Raw genomic sequence first — 23,431 nt, 5'->3', positions numbered from 1 at the left:
ACTACCAACAACTGGGTGAGCCGCTGGAAATCAGCCACAGCTGGAGCAGTCAGGTACCCATAGGAAGCCATGAGCTGGATGCTTCTACCACATGGTGAAAACAAAATCATTTCCTCCTGAATTCACCTTTCACTGTGTTGTTGCCACAAACATTTAACACTGAAACAAAACAACCCAGTGAAAGATGAACTTTTACCCTTAGCAAAATTAATTAAGACTATAGGATTCAAAGATAGAGGCAGAGTGGTTTTGATAAAAGCACCATGTAAGAGTTCAACTGTATAATTTACTTTGTCACTGGCGGTTGTGCCAAGTCATTTTTTTCTTTTTATTACAATAATTTCCAAACACATGGAAAATTCGGGTAATCAACACCCATATACCCTTTACCTAGATTTAACAACTTAAATAGTTTGCCAGAGTCATCAATTTTTATGTCTGTTTTTGTTCAAGCATTTAATAATCCCACTTCACTCTTATTCAGTATGTTTCTCTAAAAAGTGAGGATATTTTCCATGATACTATAATACATTGATAACAAATAACAAAATCACAATAAATCCCTAATCATCTCATCATGAATACCATACATATTCAAATTTCCCTGAGCTATTATTCTTAAGCAATGTGAAGTAGGACTAGAAAGCTAAAGATTGGTGACAATCTTCAATCCATTCTTGTAGCAAAGACACTTAACTCTTCATTTTTGTTTTGAGTTAAAATATGAGTGTGAATACCAATGTGTGAAAGATACATTTACCCTCTGACCACAAACACTATGTTACAACAGCTATGAAATTTAAGTAATAAAGTGGAGTGAGGAAGAGAATAACATTTTTGACTCTTGGGGGAAAAAATGGTAGAGACAATTTCCTAGAGAGTAGACTAATATACTACTTAATTACTTTCTTAATTACTTTCTCTCTTTTTTTCTCTTCTGAATCATTTCCCTTAGTCTAGAAAGATTTCTTAGATTCCATTATTCTTAAAAATATGAAATACTGGGAAGCCTTTCCCTACTATGTCTTCTTTCTTGCCTTCCCTTTTTTTTTTTAAATTTAAAAAATGTTTATATTTACTTTGATCCCCCAAATCAGATGTCATTGGTTTCCCTTTAATAAAAAATACAAAAATAGTTGATCCTTGCTTGCTGCTTACCTTTCACTCATTTTTAACTCTCTTCTGTAATCTAATTTTCCTCATTTTCCTTACTTGATACTGCCCTGTTGAACAACACCCTTCATCAACACTTGAAAGACTCTTTCCTCAGGCCTCCAGCGTCTTATCTGATCACCTCCCTAGGCCCAGCAGCTGTCCCCTCTGAGGCCCAGGGGGCTCCCCTGGAACCTTTTCCTGAAAATTTACTGCCCGATGGGAATGTTGCCTGTATACAGATGACTTGTAAATATGAAAAAGTTAAGACTTATATATCTACTTAATTTTTCCCTAGAGTCAGAATACAAGTTGGGAGCTACCATGAAAGGAAGAAAAGTGAAAGCTTTACCCAACTTACTAGCTAATTCTAACAGATCTCTCTAGGATGACTTCCAAGTAAAAGTGCCTCCTAGCACTTTCCAGGGAATAGTTGAGACAGGGGCAGGCTCTGAATTCAGACACATACCCTGGATTCAAATCACACTTATTAACTGTGTAATATTAGGAATACTTAACATCTCTAAATGTCAGTTTTTATTTGTATGAAATATACATAACAGCACCCATCTCATGAGTTTGTTGTGAAAGTCATACGAAGAAATAAAAGTAAAATGCTGAGTTAACAAAGTGCCTAAGAAATAATAAGCAATAAATAAGTTTTAGTTATTGTTAACCATAACCTAAAAATGCAATCATCAAAATGGTTATTTTTTAGATATATAATATTTCTTAATGGCAAAAATGGCTGAGATAAATGTTCCTCAGCATACTATATTAGTTCTGAGGACTTCTGAAAAATAAGTTTGGTTATTTTCCATTTCATCACATAAGCTTTATCCCATGAAACAGGGAAAGTACACAAAGTGTTGTTCAACACTAGTAGTTACTTTTATAAATGGATGACTCATGCTAATTAAACTTGCAACCCAGGAGAATAAAATTAGCTTGTTTCAACATTTCCTTTTGTTTAGTAACTACAATTCAAGGTTATGTTAGATGCCACATTACTATAATTTTGCCCAAGAGACAAACGCTGCACATCCCACGTTTTTAAAAACAGGCACTGCTGATATAAATCCAGGTGCTTGCTGAATAAGGGCCTTGAAAACCGCATAAGCAATTCTTACCCATCTTGTGCTCAAGTGTCACTTACTTCTTACATATTACAACTAGGAGGGAAAGTACTGAGATCATTTTAGCTTGTTATAGATTCACCAGATTTGCAGGAGGATGAGAATTTAAAAATAGAAGCCAAACGTGGCTGGAGTTTATCTCAGATGCTTATGTTCAAGTAGCAATCTGTTCATCCATGATCACAGTATCTGTTCACGCATGATGACAGCACGCTTGCCACGGAATGATATAAATTTTCATAAGCCCACTCAGAATTCCATTACTTTGCAAATTGGCAGACCGCTGATATGCAGACACCTCACATTATGATCCATTTGGTTTCTCAAAGCTGTCTCTTGGTAGAGTTTTCTTTGTTGTTTTTCATAACAGAGGGGAGTGAGAGGAGATAACATTGATTTTTGTATTACTCACGTGTCAGTGCTGAGCCACTTATTTAAGTTAGATCTCTGAGAATCTGCACAACATTTTTTCTACAATAGCTCTCCATTTTATAGAGTGGAGGCCTGGAGCTCAGCAGGGTAAATAAAATTCCAGAGAGAATAGCATATCTAGGCTTTTGTGGGGCTTGAGATTTACATTCTTTTTTTTTTTTTTTTTTTTTTTTTTTTTTTTTTTGTTAATGTCATATTATGCATCCAAAGTTAGGTTTCAGGCCCTAGAAAGGGTCAGCATAAACAAGGGCCTCTGAGACACCAGACTGGGGATCTGCTTGACTGACCACACCAAGCTGCAGAGACAAAAGGAATTTGATCAATAGATATATTAATTGTAGAATAAAACCATTCATCTCCAGAAATTCCTGGCTAGAATTCAGTTGCTAGGTTAAAAAAAAATTGTTTTTGTTTAATAAATCAGGGTAAAAGAGCAGGAAGAGGAGTAGGTGTGGAGGTTGAGCTAGCGATGTCCAACACAGGTCCAGGGTGTTCTGAGTTAGATGTTCTGTGTATACAAAATGCAGAAAAATTCTGAGTTCTGTATTGTACAATTATTAGGAAAGGTTTGCCCCTTTGGTAGCAATGTGAAGCAGGAAAGTTTACATTACATTAATCTGTGATGCCTTTTAAATACAATCTGTATGAATGTGGCAATCTCTTTTCTAAATGCTAAGCCAATTTTTCTTAAGTGGGTTCTCTACTATTAGCAAAATACCTGATACTGACTGAACACATTCTCAATTATTTGGCATACCAAGAAAACATTTTTTGTCTAAAACTTATTTTGCCAGAATAGGGAATGTCTTTATTTTCCCAAAGCACAACTAAATAATTTCAGAATTCAGAATAAGGAGATTCTTATCACCACCATTTCAGCATGAGGTTCTGATAAGAACTACAGAAGTCATATTTACCTTTTTTCAAAGTTTTACAAAATTATTTTTCATATTAAGAATTTCATGAAAATCTCTGATATAGAATATATCTTTAAAATGATAAGTTTTATTGCTTTCCAAAATACATGTGAATGGAGCTGTGGCGTATGGCTGCCTAGGCTGTGCACTGCCCAACTCCAAGAGACCCTCTTAAACAGATCACAAAGTGAGGAGTTCTACTTGGAATAGGACAGTGTAGAAGCCTGCCAAAAGATAATACTGATTCAAAAGAATGGTTGCTGCCTATGCCATAAAATAAGGACATGATTTAAAAAATGAAGGAGGCATGTCACAGAGATACAGGTGCCAGCCTATACCACCCAAATGTCACAGAGATACAGGTGCTAGCCTATACCCAAACATATGATCATTTGAAAGAAATAAGGACAGCAATATACCATAATACACTGAATGGCATAAGAATCCACAAATCCATGCTGATAATAACAGGTAAGTAAAAAAATAAATAGAGAAAAAAATGCTTTTCCTTAGCGAATGACAGCTAACAAATAAAAGAAGGAATGATGGAGTTAAGTTAGAAAAGCACTGTTTTGCCACCTTCATAGTGAAAATGGAATCAGACAGAAATCATTAACAGCTAACTTAATAGGGGAGTGATGGGGTCAGAAGATTTAGGGAAAGGGCAAGATAGTTACAGAGTCTAAAAGTACATCCTCTCAAGCCTCTCAAATTTCCCAGTAGTCACAAAGTAAATGGTAATTATACAGCAGAGGAACTGGACAATACCTTAACCAAGTGATCAAAACTAAAATCACCAGTAAGGGGCAAAGGACATCCCTTGCCACTATCACAATACACAGCAGAGCAGCCAAGACTGCACAGCCTCATCCAATCACAAGGACACGGGGAAACCCAAACTGAGGGTTGTTTTAGAAAATAATTTGTCTGAATTATTTAAAAAATGTCTATATCATGAAACACAAAGACAGCTGAGGAACTTGTTCCAGATTAAAGGAGACTGAAGAAATACAAGAGCAAAATACAGTAAGTGGTCCTAGACTGGATGTTGTCCTGGAAGGGAAAAAATGCAGTAAGACATTAATGGGACAATCAACAAAACTGGAACAACAGTAGATTAAAGTATTAAATGTACTGAATTTTCTACCAGTGCTGTGGTTATATAAGAGGATATCCTTGTTCTTAGGAAATACACAGTAAAGTATTAGGGGGATGTATGCTGTCTACTCTCAAATAACTGAGAAAAAATAAATAGCATATTTGTCTGTATTTGTATGTACATTTGGTGGGGAGGGACGAGGGTAAGAATGATTAAAAAAACAAATGTGGCAAAATGATGCTAAAAATGGGTAAAATGGGAAATGGCATACGGGAGTATACTACTGCAACTTCAAAATAAAATTACAATAGCAAACCAAAAAACAGCAGCCCAAACAATGTTGAGGGATGTCAGTATTCAACTAGCTTGCATGAAGAGAAAAGTAATTCAGCTTGTAATTAGTAGTGCAGGGGAAAGAGTTAAATCTTAGAAACATTTAGTTGCTAACATGATCATAATTATCACCATTAACATTTATGGAGGCTTACTAAGTAGTAAACACTCTGAAAGGTGTTTCTCTTTCAATCTTCACAATTACCCTAAGACAAAGGTACTACAATAATATTCACTTTATAGATGAGGAAACAAAGATTTAAAGAGGTTTAGTAACTTGCCCAAAGTAATACAGACAGAAAATAGCAGAATGAGAAGTCAAACTAGGTCCTTTGATTACAAAGCTGGTGGGCTTTACAACTCTGGTAACTATTTATTAATTGTCCTCAAAAATGTGAGATTCATCTCAACCTAGATGAAATTCTGAAAAATTGGTAAAATAAGGGAGACATAAATGATTTTGGGTCTCCACAATGTACTATATGCTCTCTTTCTTCCAAGAGCTGAAGCTGGTAATAAATAGATTCTTAGAGACAAAATATATCTGCCATAACCTTGAAATGATCAATCATATAAAGACTCATGGGTCTCCATTTTATACTGTAATCAAACATACTCCTAGGCCAGTTATGATGGCTCATATCTGTAATCACAACATTTTGAAAGGCCAAGGCAGGTGGATTGCTTGAGACCTGGAGTTTGAGACCAACCTGGGCAACAAAGCGAGAACCAGTCTCTACAAAAAAATTTAAAAGTTGGCTGGGCATGGTGTCGCAAGCCTGTAGTGGCAGCTACTCAAGAGGCTGAGGTGGGAAGATCCCTTGAGCCCAACAGTTCAGGGCTGCAGTGAGCCATGATCACACCACTACACCTCTCTGGCCTGGGTAACAGAGTGAAAACTTATTCCAAAACAAACAAATAAACAACACTTATAAAAACACACAGTCTTATTTACCTGTTATAAGATTTTTTTTTAATCTACTAAATCAGTAAATTTGTCTTTATAAACTTTATAAAGCAAGTTTATTGGTGTTATCTTAAGAGATAAAACCCAAAACAAAATGATCAACTGGAATATATTTGTATCTCAAAACTTCTACCTAAACTTCTTGTTGAAGAAATTCAGGAAGACAGCTTAGAACATTTAGGCATTCATAACCAACCATTCATTCTATTTTGTTTAATGGCAAAAGATCTCATGAACTATTGGGTCCTATTTCAAATTTTTTTTTCTTTAATATATGTTCTCTCCCTTCTATTGAATGACGTGATCTTAGTGCCCATGTTTCCTCTGAGTATTGGCACCTCAATTTCATTTTTTAAAAATGTATCATTTGCAACATAATCCATCATCTTCCTTATGGATCTAAAGTAAGCTGCTGAACAAGATCACATCTTCCTTCCCAAGGGAAGCTGGATGGCTGTTTCAAACAAAAGTTCCAAACACCAGAATATGTACAAATATTTGTGCGTGTTTGGGGAAATCTTATTGTCTCACATTGTGGATACTCATTCTAAAACAATGGGTTCCCAATAATGCTATGTATTTTAACCACAAGGGAGCTTTTAAAATTCTTATATCCAGCCAACACTCCAGACCAATTAACTTCTGGAGGTAGGACCCCTGCATCAGTCTTTTTAAAGGTCCCCAGGTGAATCCAGTGTATAACCAAGTTTGAGGTCCCTGAGTCAAACATCCATGGCCACAAAGAATTATCTTTTGAGTACAGATCCAAAGGCTTCAGGGTGTTTTTTAGAATTGGTACAACTTGTTAAGGACTGTATAGTCCAACCGGTGCGTGTGTACACAGGAAAAGCTAATTGACTGAAGACTGAGGATGTGTGCTAAATGAACGGGACATATCAGGAGACCATATGGGGCTGCAGAGGATGGCTGCATCCTCCTGATGCACCGATGAGCTGAGGGAGGCAACTCCAGCCAGCCAGAGACTGTGTAAATGGAAAAGTGTCTAGTATGTTCAGAAAACAGTGAGATGACTAACGTAGCTATAGAGTGGGAGGTTCACTCTTTGGAGTAGAAAAGATCAGTTTGGAGTAGACTAGAACCAGCCTCTGGAAGGCATTCAACAAGAAGTCAAAGGTTCTAGCAGCAGGATGCAGTGTCTAAAGGGGTTTTAGGAGGTGATAAAATGAGGGCATGCTTTTGGGAAGACTGATTTGACAGAGCTTTTCACAATGATTTTGGGGGAAAGACTAAAATGTAATTTCCTCACAGAAGAATACGGCAGATTAGGTAAAAGTATAGAGGAAAAAGCAATGTAGCAATTTACCTTTCTTTTTAGTTTTCACAAAGAAACCAGAATTTGGACTTGCTAAAAATAGCACGGATGTCACCAGTAGTAGGAACCACTCTGATGAGAGAATGGGTGGGGTAGGGGGTTTGTTTCATTCTCTGCCCCTGTGAAAACTGCCCCATTTGCCTGAGTTACAATCTAAGAGATATAATGCTTTCTACAGCTATACATTTCTCTCTTTTGCCATGAAAGCTACTCTTAGGGCTAGGAAATACAATTCTAGAGGACGAAGTTTTAGGCCAGAGAAATTCTTTTTTTCTTATAACTTTTTCTGAGTAAGGATTTTTGAGAAGCTAAGTAATGCCTGGGTCACATCGGCAATTGAAGACTCCCAGGAATCAAAAACGAAACCAAACTATTCATTCATTCATTAAATATTCATCAAACAGATACTATTTGCTATGTCTAGACAGTGGGAATACAGCAAGGTCCCTTTTCCAAATAACTCTCTGGTCATTGTAAAGGAGTTACTTGAGAACACAATGGCAATCTAGGGCTACAAAATTTAAGGTTAGGTGATTAAGGCATCCTGTACAAACTTGGGAAATATTGAACAATAATAGAGAAAAGGCTAAGATCTTTTATATAATGTGCTATAAGCACCAGAAAAAGCATATGGTAACATAAGTTTTCTTTTAATTGCATTTATAAGCTATCACTATATTTAAAGTTTATTTAAGCCAGTAGATGTATCCCAAGCTCCTAAAACAGTACTGTCACATATACTCAATAAAAATCAGTTAAATAGCATGCTGCACTGAGTCAAGTTCAAAGTGAGGTGAGAAGGCAGGTATTACCCTCATTTAACTAAATCAGTGAGGTCATCTCAGTTGCCTGTAATCTAAATGCCTACTTGAAAAGAAGGACATGTCCAGCCCAAGGTATATGAATTTCCAATCTAATACTTTTAAAACCTGACCACAATCTAATTTGTGACATAGCATCTTATGAAATCTTCACAAAGTCATTCACGAAAGCAATGTTCAAGTTGTACACAGGGTTATTCAGAGACATGACCCCCTGAAGCTCTGAGATTGGCTACAGTATTAATTTTAATTCCAAGACTATAGAAGTGTTTTATTTGTAAAATTTCTATCTTATAAATACCTTATAAGAATCCCCACTGAACTACATACATTAATTAGAAATACTTGTGACAAAATGAATCTGAGCCTTCACTGGTTGATAACCGAACACAAATGTTGGATTCTCTAAATCATTCTACTTTCTAGTTTACAGACAATTCTTAGAGGAAAAGTTCAGCTATTCACATCCCCTTTCTCTCTCTGCGTTGTCCTGGCCCTTCGAGGAGTCTTACCTGCATAATGTACTGGAATCTCTATCTTTGGCCCAATGACATAGTGGCCCTCCTCCAAGCTGTGGGCAGTGATGGTGGTCCACTGACGGCAGGAATGAATCAGCAGGTAGTCATTTTCCCGCAGCCCTTCTATGCACTCTCCTAGGAAATACAATTTTATATGAGAAACTTAGAATTCATAATCTGCTTACTCCATACTTTGCAATAAAATTTCATTAGTTAAAAGCTAACTAATGCAGAAGTTGATAGTTCATCCCAAGATGAGATAAAGTTTACTTCTGTTTTTTTTTTTTTAAAAAAAGGGGATTCCACACCAAGTTGACAACTGTACATAGAAGTCCATAAAAATGTCTCCCACTCATTTGCAAATAGATATTCAAATATCACATTATGCCTAAATGATTACATTTTAATGATAATAAAACATTTATTAAGTGCCTAGGATACATTTAGCACTGTTTAGATGTTTTGCATATACTATTTCATGTCATAAGATAGCTTTAGGAGGTAGATAAAAGGTAATGGTCCTTCTTTACAGGTGAGAAAATCAAAGTTTGAAATATTAACATGTCTAAGCTCATAGATTTAATAAACTGAAAAGCAAGGATTCAAAGCTAGGTAGATGGATTGCAAAGCTTATGCTTTAATCACCACAATAAAGCTACAAAAATAAATAATAAACATCTCTGTTGAAATAGGGGCTGGAACTAAATGCTTATCCTTCCTTTTAAATTTTATGTTTGCCAATTTTCTCTGGCCTCCTACCAAACTTCCCAATCAATTAAAAATAATGATTTACAGCATACAAATGAAATATCTTTTCATTTTAATATTTTCTGAAGTACCTTTTCAGCATTAGAACTGATGACAAATTATTTCAAAAGAGAAATCCATTCCCTGTAACTTAAAAGATGTTTTTAGATGTGAAATAATCCATCCCGTTAATCCTAGTTTAGCAATTTTAAGTGCTCAATGAAAATACCTGAAAAGGCTAATTTTTTATACAGAAAATAGTCTTTCTTAATTAAGTTATTAGTGATTTAACTGTGTGTTTTGAAAAGGCATTTGTAGATCTCTCAAAAATTCTTAAAAGTTTCAGTACTTTTTCAATAAACAGAGGAGGCTGTAATGATCAACTTGGCTATCCCAACCTAAACTATCTAATTTGTTTCCAAAACAATACAATCTTTAAAACAGTCTTGGCCTACCATGGTAGCTCATGCCTGTAATCCCAACACTTTGGGAGACCCACGTAGGAGGATTGGTTGAGCCCAGGAGTTTGAGACATGCCTGGACAACACGGCCAAATCCTATCTCTACAAAAAGTAGCCAGGTGTGGTGGCACATAATCTGTAGTCCCAGCTACTCAGGAAGCTGAGGTAGTAGGATTGCTTGAGCCTGGGAGGTGGAGGCTACAGTGAGCTGAGATTGTGCCACTGCACCCCAGCCTGGGTAATAGAGCGACACCCTGTCTCAAAAAACAATAAAACAAAAAGATTAAAACAATCTTAATGAATGAATAGTATAAAATACCTGCTATACCTGCTAGACATGGCGCTATACACTTTGTATAGCACAAAATACAAAGATTTAAAAACTTTTTTTTTTCTCCCCATTTATTTTATTGCATTTTAGGTTTTGGGGTACATGTGAAGAACATGCAAGATCGTTGCATAGGTACACACGTGGCAGTGTGATTTGCCGCCTTCCTCCCCATCACCTACATCTGGCATCTCTCCCCTTGCTATCTCTCCTCAACTCCCCACCCCCCACTGTCCCTCCCCTATTTCCCCCCAACTGACCCCAGTGTGTAGTGCTCCCCTCCCTGTGTCCATGTGTTCTCATTGTTCAACACCCGCCTATGAGTGAGAACATGCGGTGTTTGATCTTCTGCTCTTCTGTCAGTTTGCTGAGAATGATAAAAACTTTTTATAAAGGACATGGAGAGAAAAGAAACAGATCTGGAAGTGGCAGTACATTAGCAGGAGGGAGAGAATTCAATTCATCAGGGGGTATTTTTCAAACCAGACTCTGCTGCCCATCACCTCTTGAGGGGATATGGCCTGGCTTTTTCAGAAAGACACTGCCTGGAAGCCAGTGGTACTCATGAGCCCTTTGTTTCCCTCAACCACTTTAGGGCAGGAAGGAAAAAATCTAGAACTGCTGCTCCAAAGGAGAAATCATGCAGCCCCCTGATGAGCAAATGCACAGTAGGCAGGAGTTACAAGCACCAGGTTTAGGGTCCCACAGACCTGGTCTCAGGCGATGTTCACTACCCACCACTGTGTATGTGGTCTTGAGCGGGAACCTCCTCTTTTCACCTGTGAGACAGTTATTAATACAACAGGCCCTGCTGCACAGAGTGGATGTGGAGATGCACAGAGACAGTGAATGGAAAGTGTGTGACACCAGGTCTAGCATATAATAGCAGTGATCAGGACACATAAGCTACTGATTTCATGGTATGCTTTTTCCCCCTAAAATGTAATCCTTATATAAATATTGTAATTTAAATTATATTAACCTTCAATAAATTAGAAAATGACCTCCAGAGGAGTCAAGAAACTTGCCCAAAGCTGCACAGCTTACTTAGTAAGTGGCAGGAGCTAGCTTTGGGGTCTCTCTCCATCTCTCTCCTGCTCTTCCAATGCCACAATGTCCTTTACCTTGAAAACCACTGACATAATCCAAAGAACAGGGAGAAACTGACCTTTGGCTTCAAGTTTCATTCATTCACTCAACCAATATAACAAGCACTGTTTTGAGCACTAGGCACACACCAGTGAACAAACCCAAGATTGCTGCCCTAGGGTATTTACTATTCAACAGGGAGAAGACAGCCAATGCCAACAACAAAAATAAGTAATTAAATTACAAGTGAATTGGAAGGTGAGAGATGCTGTGGGAGGGGGGAAGTAATGGGTAAGAGGATCAGGATTATATAGAACAGGGGACATTTCACTTATTTAACTATTCCAACAAACATTCATTATGAAACTTTTTTTTTTTTTTTTTTTTTTGGAGACAGTGTTTCTCTCTGTCACCCAGGCTAGAGTGCAATGGCGAGATCTCAGCTCACTGCAACCTCCGACTCCCAGGTTCAAGTGATTCTCCTGCCTCAGCCTCCCAAGTAGCTGGGATTACAGGCATGTGCCCCCACTTTCGGCTAATTTTTTGTATTTTTAGTAGAGGCAGGGTTTCAGGATGGTCTCTATCTCCTGACCTTGTGATCTGCCTGCCTTGGCCTCCCAAAGTGCTGGGATTATAGGTGTGAGCCATTGCTCCTGGCTCAACAAGTATGTTTTATCTTTTATGCACAAGGCAATGAGGGAGTGGGCAAAAATATAAGGAAGACTTGGTTCCTACATTCAAGAAGTCATTCTTGAGGGTGGGATGGGTTCATATGTAATTTTATGTAAGAAAGGCCATGATGAATGCTATGCAAGAGGAATAAGAAATCTAAAGCAGAGATCGGGACTTCAGCAGAGGAGATCAAGAAAAACGTGGAAGTAGGCTGGGCGCGGTGGCTTAAGCCTGTAATCCCAGCACTTTGGGAGGCCGAGGCGGGTGGATCACGAGGTCAAGAGATCGAGACCATCCTGGTCAACACGGTGAAACCCCGTCTCTACTAAAAATACAAAAAATTAGCTGGGCATGGTGACGCGTGCCTGTAATCCCAGCTACTCAGGAGGCTGAGGCAGGAGAATTGCCTGAACCCAGGAGGCAGAGGTTGCGGTGAGCCGAGATCGCGCCATTGCACTCCAGCCTGGGTAACAAGAGCAAAATTCCGTCCCAAAAAAAAAAAAAAAAAAAGAAAAAGAAAAACGTGGAAGGGCAAATACCGAATGTGGGTTGCTCTTTCTTTGAAGAATGAGTTGGGCTTAGATAAGAGAGAAGCTATGGGGAACCACTGAAGGGTTTTGGATGAGAAGATAGACAAAGCTCTGCTTTAGAAAAATTAATCTGGCGGTACTCTAAAAGATGGATTGGAGAAGAAAGAAACCAAAGCCATGGGGCATATGCGGAAAATCCAGATGTGGAACACACTGCCACCCAGGAAAAAAGAAAAATGTCATTTTCTGCAACTAAAATTGTTGTATCATAAAAGCTGTTTTAATTTTATTCCACAGTGGGCTCTAAAGAGGCAGCCAAGAAACAACTACAGTCAAGTTAATAAAAATGAAAATTTAATGTTAAGTCCTACTGCTAGCTGGTGTAGTAAACACTACAGCAAGAGGATTCAGAATGATTTTTAAAGCCATAAAGTAGTAAGAAACCAATGCCCATTTTGGAGCTTATGTCTTTTTTTATTTTAACTGAACTATGTGCCTGCCTTAGGCAAAATAAGTTTCACAAAAATTGTCTAGAAATAAAACTTAATATAATCACTTAAAATATTCTAGGGTAGGCTACTAATAGAGACATTACACTAAATGAATTCATAAAGTAAACAACTTTTATGACATAATTATTCTGTTGCTTAACTACTACATATAATGTACTAAAATTTATATATTTAACTCCATGATGTAGCAACAAGAAGTCTAAAAGAATTACATGTTAAATTCCAAAATATGTGAATGCCATCCTGAAATTTCCCCACATTTAACATGCCTCTGGGATATGCTTGGATTTTACCTGCCCCATTCAACCCTGATCCTTTCAACACGAAGTCTTACCTACCTGTTAAAATCATTTTTACCACTAGGATAACTAGAATCCACGGAACCTTCAGTTAGTCAGCTTAAAAAAAAGATACAATTTCAAAATACAAAATAAATATTTAAAGCTGGACATGCACAAATGGGTAACTCTCCTTTCTGCTCCTTTGGCTTCTGGGCCAACAGATCTCCTGAACCACCTTTCTGATCTCTCCTTGCTATGTTCTCTCAGTGCTTTCTCATTGACATTTGACATAACCGTAGGAGTTATGGAGGTTCCACCCTTAGCCTGTTTACCCTGTTGCCTCTACAGTCTTACATATTTCTCAAGGACTCAATTAGTTGTCAACAACTCCTAAATCCTTGTTAATACCAGTTGCTAACTTTTACTCTGAGTCCTATTCTGGACTTTATTTCCTACACATTTCTAGCTAGATGTCCCCCTGCCCTTTAATTAGGCATCATATATTTAATCGACACACACTTATTGATAGCCAACTATGTTCTAGAACCTGGAAGCTTGGTAATAAACCAAGCATCTGTGCTCGTGGAGCAGAATTTTTGGCTGGATTTTTAATCTTTTCTTTCTTTTTCTTTTCTTGAGACAGTCTTGCTCTGTTGCCCAGGGTGAAGTGCAGTGGTGTGATCTTGGCTCACTGCAACCTCCGCCTCACAAGTTCAAGTGATTCTCAGTCTCCCAAGTAGCTGGGATTATAGGCGTGCACCACCATACCCAGCTAATTTTTGTATTTTTAGGTTTTGCCATGTTGGCCAGGCTGGTCTTGAACTCGTGGCCTCAAGTGATCTGGCTGCCTTGGCCTCCTACAGTGCTGAGATTCCAGGAGTAAGCCACTGTGCCTGGCCTCAATCTTTTCATTCTCCTAATTTATTTAAATATTGCTGCAGATGACATTTTAAAAAATGAAAATGTAGTACCACTCACATGCCTCCAATGGTTCCATTCATACAGAATGAGGCCTTGAGTCCAATACTCGAGGTCCCCATGGTTTATTTCTAATAGTTTACCACCTTAGGCTGCCCCCTCCCACTCCCAACCTACAGAAAACCCAAAGGGACTGTTCTCTGTTTACATATATGCTATACCCTCATGAGCCCTCTGCTCACTTCAATTTCCTAGCCTGGACCTTTATCTCTTAACCCCTATTTACCCAGTTCCTTATCCTAACTCAAGTGCCACCTTTGTGAAAGTCTTCCTGATCCTAATCTTTTATTTTTGTTTTTGTTTTGAGATAGGTTCAGGTTCTCGCTCTGTCGCCCAGTCTAGAGTACAGTGGCCTAATCACAGCTCACTGTAGGATCAACCTCCCAGGCTCAAGTGATCCTCCTGCCGCAGCCTCCCAAAGTGCTAGGATTACAGGTGTGAACCACCGAGGCCAGCCCTGGTCCTAATCCTATTCATTTAAACTGCATTGATTTTATAGCTTTGCTTATAGTATACACTGAATTTATAAGTTTGTTTTGGAGCTATGAGTACACAGATCTTAGATCAACTTTTTAATATTTATGCATTAATATTTAAATGACAACACAGCAAAAATAATTTAACCTGTAGAAATTACAAGCATTTTTTTTCCCTTTTAAAACTGGTCTATACATTCATCAAATTTGAGAAACATGGTTGTAGGGGATAAGGAACTAAGATATGCAGGCCCATAACATGCTGTTAATCTTTATTTGGAATATTTGTCCCTGGACATCCAATCTTATTTTTTTAATGCTGACTGTAAGTATTTTAGCTTTGTCCAAATTGTCATTACATTCATTACAGCTGAATGTATCTGAATTATTGCATAACTATAGTGCCTTTATGAATTACTTAGGATGGTTGTGAATCAATGTAAGTAGTTATGTAACATCTGTCACAGCAGAACCCAAATCGCTATTAAATGCTTTTTTTTTGTTTTTAAACATGAAGATGAAATACATTCGGATGACTAAATATAATGTGTTGATAATAAACTTGTTAGCTTAACTACTGATGAGTTTTCTTCTAAGGTTGGGATGAATCTAGAGAGCAAAACAAACACACACTCATGTTGAGTTTTGGGGTTTCTTTCTTGCCATTCTTACGTTGTACAAAACCAACCCTGGTTGACAGACAAAGAAAAGGCAAGTATACGTGATTTTAGTTAATTTTATAAGTTGTGTCATGATTTTGGTGCTAGTATATTAAAGTGTTTTTTATTTTTCACATTTGTGTTTCTTTGTACTTAGTGTTGTATTTCACATCAGAGTAACTGGCTCAGTCAGCCATCTGAACCCATATCCCTGCAGAAGCATGCATGTTTAATACTTTCAACTCCGAAATACCTAATTTTGCAAATATATAATCTTGTGTGACAGATTTTTCTTTTAGTGTATGTTTTTATTCCTCATTAGCCTGTTTTTTTCTCTACACTGTGGTAGAGCCTTGTCTATAGTGAACATTTAAATAATTGTTGATGGACTAATATCGCCCCACTGAAATAATTTGATTTGTTAGTACATATGTAGTAAGAATCAGATTGGCTAAACTTGATACTGTTTTTGTCTGTCATGGACATAAACTGTTCCTTATGTCATAGCTAAATCTATTAAACAATAATAATTTAATAAGTTCTCTGATTTCTGTGTTGGCACTTATAAATCTAATTTAACAGTTGTACGTTATTTTACCAATATCAAAAAGAAAGCTGTTCAAGTGATAATATTGTACTTATTCCTCCTCTTTTAATAAATAGTGTGGGGCATAATTTTAATTATATGTTTACTTGTCCTTTTCATGTAGAAAGGAAACTTACTGAGTCAGTTAAATACCCAAATCACTGTACTTCTCTTACAATTTTTTTTTTTTTTTTGAGACAGAGTCTCACTCTATCACCCAGGCTGGAGTGCAGTGGTGCAATCTCAGCTCATTGCAACTTCTGCCTCTTAGGGTTCAAGTGATTCTCCTGCCTCAGCCTTCTGAGAAGCTGGGATTACAGGCATGCACCCCCATGCCTGGCTAATTTTTTTATTTTTAGTAGAGATGGGGTTTTGTCATGTTGGCCAGGCTGGTCTCGAACTCCTGACGTCACATGATCCGCACCCCTCAGCCTCCCAAAATGCTGGGATTACAGATGTGAACCACCAGACCTGGCCTTCTCTTACAATTTAAACTTTTTTCAAAACACCTTCAATGCAAGGGGCTGACTACGAAGTATGTGTCCTCTTACTTCCAGGTGCACAGTAGACCACAATACCTAACTGTCCCTGCAGTTAGGTGTGTCATGTCGCTGAGTTCTCGCCAATGATGTATGAATAGAAATGATATTTCCTACTTCCTATTCTGGCCTTACCCATGAAGGCTGCTCACAAGCTGTCCTCTGTGCTCTTTTCTCGGCCAATGGCTATATTGATTCTTGGGAATACCTTGGAACAAAGTGAAGATAGCACAGCTGCCAGCAGTCTGGGTTCCTCAATTCACACATATTTGAACAAACCACCTAACTATTCCCTGACCCCACACTGAGTTGTTATGTGAGAAATATAATCCTACTGTATTATTATGCCTATGATGGGTTGTAGTTTTCCTTTTTTGTTACAGTAGTTAGCCTACTCCAACTAAAACATTTACATACATAACCCTCAACACCAGCAGTTTTCCAATTCTAATAATCACAAAAGTTTTATTACACAGGCTATTCTAACTGTTCTCCACACATGTAAACTTACCCTCACCTTGCAAAGGTAGCTTAAGACTAAAAAACTTCATTCCTCATTCTTTTAGTTACATTTGATTCTATAAACTGAGGGATATAATTAAATCCTATTTAATTAGCATCTTCAAACATTTATTTATTTTTTATTTTTCTTTTTTGTAGAGATGGGGTTTCGCCATGTTGCCCAGGCTGGTCTCAAACTCCTGGACTCAAGTAATCTGCCCACCTAGACCTCCCAAAGTGCTGGGATTACAAGCATGAGCCACAGTGCCAGCATCCTCAAACATTTAAAACAAATGAGGTTCTAGTTGTTTCACTGTCTTGTAAACAAACAAGAACTGTTTACTGTGAGAATACAACATGACATTCTGGTAGTGTTTCTCTGTTCCTAAGGACAATAATCAAGTTACATAATGAGTAAAGAAAGGGTGTGTGGTGGGGGAAAGAGGTGAAATCACAGCAAACTGCTATAAAACAATGAAAGAACAATCATGAAATCAAAATATGAAAACATCTGCGAAAAAGCAGCAAGGTGTTCCAAACAGAAGGTCAAAAAAAAAAAAAAAAAAAAAAAGGAGAAAAATCCGAAAAGAATGTAGATACAGGAAACCATTGAAGTATAGGTAATAATTGAAGTCAATGGAAACAGAAGAAACCAAAATTTCCTCAGTGGGGAAAGAAAGCTCTAGGAGCAAGAGAAAAAACTGCTTGTAGCCCAATGGTTGAGATATTATAAGAAAGTGTAGGACTGGAGAGGAAGGAACAGACACTAGTATCAATCAAATAAAATTATCTGAAGCCCCTTTTTGATAAAAGCTACCTGCAAAGCATAGCACAGATTTGAAAAAGACAAAGTTTCTGGCACAGATACCAGGAATGTAAAAGAAAATCAGTGTCCTAAATCTGAGCAGACACAATGAATAATTTTATTACTATGCAAAAAGTCACCTCTAACATTTGGCTGTTACAAATGATCCTCCAACACTATGCACTTGCCTACATTTCTACTCTCATTCACTGCAACCATACAGCCCATTACTGGGTGCTGTCATTTTGTGGATACTAAGACACATGTGGTACAGAGAAAGGGCTCTGGGAAAACCACCAGAGACAGTAACAGTGCCACTTGAGCCGAGTTGCTGTCCTGTTCTAATCATGTGTAAAAATGGGAACATAGCTGCCTGTCTCTGGGCCAGTGGTCCCTGTGAGTGAGGAGAGTAATCTGCAGCCTTAAGGAAGATAGTGATAGTGGTTCTGAGCCCATGCTGCACATTCATTGTAATCATCTGGAGACTTGTAAAAATGCCACTGGAGGTGTGGGAAGGGTAAGGTCCGGCACCGGCCCAATGAAATCAAGAATCTTTGGGCGTAGGATCTGGGGCTCTGTATGTTCTGAACTCTCTCAGGTGTCCTGATTGTGCAAGAAGGGTTCAAGAGCAAGGGCCCTGGAAAGACGACTTCAACCTCCACTCCCCAGCCAATCAGTGATTGGGTTCTTGCATCAGTTGTGAGAAGGTAGTGAGATAATACCTCTCAGGTGCTGAGAAAGTACTAGCCACATATTAAGCTCGCCAAAGGTGTTAATACTATAATTATCTCCAAATGCTGCAAATTACAGGATTCCCTCTGGCAAATAAATTTGTATAGCATTTATTGTCTGGGTTTCACCCCAGTTTGAGGTAATTATAAATTATCTTGGTTATTTAACACTTTATGCATATACATATTTCTCAAATTAGAGTGTATATTCTAGAGAGTCAAAGACCTTTCCTATCCTCTTTCCAGACTAGGGTCAATCACCCAGGTAGTATCAACAAACCAGCTCATGATGCCAATTCGACATGGCCATTTTTCATTATTTAGCTCCCAAAGATTGATATATTTAAATTATCAGATCAAATTAGAGGTAATAAGAAATAAGGGCAATTATATTTTATCAGACCTCTGTACTTAAATCTTTTTTTCTAATGAGTTGTTATTTCAGACTAATAGAAAGATTTTACCAAGAATGATTGTTGTGTTAACCACAATATAGGTTGAGTATTCCTTATCCGAAATGCTTGGGACCAGAAGTATTTCAGATTTTTTTTGGATTTGGGAATACTGGCATTATATACTAACTGGTTAAGCATTACTAATCTGACAATCTAAAATGTTCCAATGAGCATTTCCTTTAAGTGTAATGTCGGTTCCAAAAAGTTTCCAATTTTGGATCATTTTGGATTTTTGGATTAGGGATACCCAACCTGAAACTTCTAGCAATTTTTTTTTGTTGTTGTTATGATTCACTTTTAACTGGAAAGTAGCAGAGATCCACCAAGAACTAGACGTCTGCCAATATGCTATTTACGCTGGAGCTTCAGTAATCCACCCTTACAGCACTGAGCACATGGCTGCCCAGAATACAGAATACGTATCTGAGCCTCTATAGCAATTAGGTGCGACAACATAACTAACTTTTAGCCAATGGGATGCAATGGAAATGGTGCATGCAACTTCCAAGATTATCCTTAAAAAAAAAAAAAATTCTTTAACATACTAGAAAACTCATTGATTGAGGTTTACAATTCAGTCAATAGTTTTAGTATACTCAAAGAGTTGTGTAATTATCACTGCAATCTAATTTTAGAACAGTTCCAGCACCCCAAAAAGAAAGTTCATAGCTATTAACAGTCATTCCCTATTCCCAACCCCAGCCTTGGGCAACTATGAATTCTGCTTGCTATAACTTTTCCTATTCTGGACATTTTATAAATGGAATTGTAAAATATATGTCCTTTTGCATATGGCTTCATTCACCTGGCATAATGTTTTCAAGTTTCATCTGTGTTACAGAATGCATTAGTACTTCATTCCTTTTAATGGCTGAATAATATTTGGTTATACGGATATACCACATTTTTATGTATTCATCAGATGAAGACAATTGGATTGTTCAGTCTGGTGGTTATTGAATGTTATTGCTATGAACAGTTGTGTACAAGTTTTTGCATATATATATATATATATATATATATATATATATATATATATGTTTTCATACTGCTTGGATATACACCTAGAGGTAGAACTGCTGGCTCATTTGATAACTCTAAACTTAACTTTTTAAGGAATTACCAGACCATTTTCCATAGTGGCTGCACCATTTTACATTCCCACCAGCAATGAATGAGGTTCAGTTTTTTTTCATACTTGCCAACATTGGTTATTGTCCACCTTTTAAATTATAGCCATCCTAGTGGGTGTGAAGTAGCATCCCACTGTGGTTTTGATTTGCATATCCCTAATGATAAGTGATGTGGAGTATTTTTCATATGCCAATTGGCCATTTCTATATACATAAAGAAAATTTAATATTTTCTTCACCCACAGCATAAAATATTTCTAAATATTTTTAAATTTGTATTTTATTTATTAATATAAATACATAAGCTTTTTTTATTTCTTTAGTTTTCAGAGACAGGGTCTCACTTTGTCGCCCAGGCTGGAGTGCAGTTGTGCAAACATGGCTCACTGCAGCCTTAACCTCCTGGGCTCAAGTTAATCCTCCTGCCTCAGCTCCCCAGGTAGCTGGGACTACAGGCACACACCACCATGGCTGACTAATTTTTGTATTTTTTGTACTCCTGGACTCAAGCAATTCTCTATGTCAGCCTCCCACAGTGCTGGGATTACAGGCTTGAGCCACCATGCCCAGCCAGGCAATTTCTACATCAATTTTACAGAAATGTTGATTCAGATCTTTTGCCCATTATGAAATTTGATTGCTCTCTTTACTGTTGAGTTGTAAGAATTTTTTATATGTCCTGGATACAAGTCCTTTATCAGCTATGTGATTTACAAATATTTTCTCTTATTACATGAATTGTCTTTTTCTTGAAAGTGTCCTTTGAGGCACAAAATTTTAAAATTTTCATGAAGTTAAATTTATTTTTTGTTTTGTCATTTGCGCTTTTGGTGTCATGTGTGAAAAACCATTGCCTAACCCAAGAAGATTTATCCCTATGTTTTATAGTTTTGAGCTTTCATTTAGTTTTGTGATGCATTGTGAGTTAATTTTTGTGTATGCTGTCAGTAGGGGGCCAAATTCACTCCTCTGCATGTGAATATCCAAAAGTCTAAGCACAAATTGTTGAAAAGACTAACCTTTTTTCACTGAATTGTCTTGATCCCTGTTGAAATCAATTGTCCATAAATGTAAGAATTTATTTCTGGTCTCTCAATATTATGCTCATTTTATAGATCTATCCTTATGCCAGTATCACACTGTCTTAATTACTGTAGATTTGTAGTAAGTTTTGAAATTGGGAAATGTGAGTCCTCCAACTTTGTTCTTCTATTTCAAGACTGTTGTGGCTATTCTGGATCTCTTGCATTTCCAGATGAAATTTCCAGATGTCAATTTCTGCAAAAAACTAACCTGATATTTTGATAGTGACTGTGTTTAACCTATAGATAAATTTGGAGAGAACTGTCATCTTAACAATATTGATTCTTCCCATTCATGAACACGGAACTTTTTCCATTTATTTGGATCTTCTTTGTTTTGTAGTTTTCAGTATATACAAATGTTGCATTTCTTTTGTTAAATTTCTTCCTATATTATTTTGATGGTCTTGTAAATACAACTGTTTAATTTCATTTTTAGAGCATTCACTGCTAATGTATATTCACTGCTAATTTAAGGAACTATAATTGGTCATTGTAAATTGATCTTATATCCTATAACGTTATTGACCTTGTTTCTTCTAATAGCTTTTTTTTTTTTTTTTAAATAGATTCCTGGCTGGGCATGGTGGCTCATGACTGTAATCTCAGCACTTTGGGAGGCCAAGGTGGGTAGATCACCTGAGGTCAGGAGTTCTAGACTAGCATGGCCAACATGGTGAAACCCTGTCTCTACTAAAAAATACAAAAATTAGCTGGGTATGGTGGTGGACATGTGTAGCCCCAGCTACTCGGGAGGCTGAGGCAGGAGAATGACTTGAACCTGGGAGGTGGAGGTTGCAGTAAGCCAAGATCGCACCATTGCACTCCAGCCTGGGCAAGGAATAAAACTCTGCCTCAAAAAATAAAAAAAATAAATAAAAAATAAACAAAACCAAACAGATTCCTTAGGATTTTCTGTATACAAATTCATGTCATCTCTGAAAAGACATGGTCTATTTTTCTTTTTCCAAACTAGATGCCATGTTTTTTCTTCTATTTGCCTAGTAGCCCTTGCTAGAACCTTGAGTACAATGCTGAACATAAGTGGCAACCAAGATCTATCTTTAAAGAGAACATACCCTTCTTTTCCCTCTTTATTCTTTCTGATAGATGGAATGTAAATGACATTACTAGAGTGCCGAGACCATCTCGGACCCTGAAGGGAAGTTAGGACTGGAATAATGGCCAAGAAATAGCGACAACTGAGAAGAAACCTGGGTCCCTGTCATCCTGAGCAACATATCAACCTCAGAGCTCCTAGCTAGACTTCACTTTGGGTCTCTGTGACTTGAGTCCAAGCTGAAATTGATGCACAAGAGCATTTAAATAAAGTTTAAATATTGCAGTGCCTGCATAATTCAATCAAAATATATAAACTACTTTCAAAAGACAAAACTAGAGTTTTGTCTTTTTTTTTTAAACTAAATTCAGTAAAGTTGTCAATCTAGGGAAGTACCATCTAAGCCTGGTTCTAGGTTGTAGACTTTGAACAAGATTTGGTATCTAATTTTTTTCAACTTCAAAATAATTCCATTGGGTTTACAGTATTTATCGATATTATGCTTCTAATGTATTCTTTCAGCTTCCTAACTAGTTTGTGATTATAGAGGCTGTATTACTTTTACTAACTCTAGATTATTTCATAAAGCCAAGGTTACCTTAAAACCACCAAAAATATTGTCATACTTTTAATAAAAACTCCTTGTGTCTATTCACAAAAAAAGGTATTTGTTAATTCACAATTTGAATGATTAAATTCAGATCTATTATGTGCTTTGATTCTACATTATTATAAAACTAAGTCAGAGGCTTAAGTTTAAATGGGGTAATATCAAGTATCCCTAATGCAGACAGAAAAACAATGAGTGATTCTATATTAATGGCAAAAAAATTTGTGAGAAATACAGATGAAACATCTGTCCTAGAATTTACCATCAACAGGAGAATTTAATGTCAGCATTATTACCTGACTGATATCAAATAGTGAGTACAAAAGAAAGGAAAAGCCTCTGCACAGACTGTGGCTTATGTATCCATTTGACCATTTTTAAGACGAAATACCCAGTAACCAACTCTCAATTCCTCCTCTTGTACTTTACTTGGGCCTTAAACATGCAGCACAGAAATTCGAGTGCAACTCATGATTAGGAGCTCCCTA

At 37.2% G+C, this 23,431-nt stretch overlaps 1 protein-coding gene across 2 annotated transcripts in view; it reads right to left on the bottom strand.

Annotated features, from left to right (window-relative positions):
• GAREM1 (GRB2 associated regulator of MAPK1 subtype 1) overlaps positions 1-23,431 on the bottom strand; it is a 199,362-nt gene that overhangs the window by 121,705 nt on the left and 54,226 nt on the right. For both annotated transcript variants that reach the window (XM_032245395.1, XM_032245396.1), the window contains exon 2: positions 8,703-8,843. In XM_032245395.1, coding sequence (XP_032101286.1) covers positions 8,703-8,843 — 141 coding nt within the window. The remainder of the gene's footprint in view (positions 1-8,702; positions 8,844-23,431) is intronic.

This window comes from Sapajus apella, unplaced genomic scaffold, assembly GCF_009761245.1.
Source record: "Sapajus apella isolate SASKATOON/1434 unplaced genomic scaffold, GSC_monkey_1.0 scaffold57, whole genome shotgun sequence".
Classification (NCBI taxonomy): Eukaryota; Metazoa; Chordata; class Mammalia; order Primates; family Cebidae; genus Sapajus; species Sapajus apella.
This window is presented reverse-complemented; position numbering and strand designations above follow the sequence as displayed.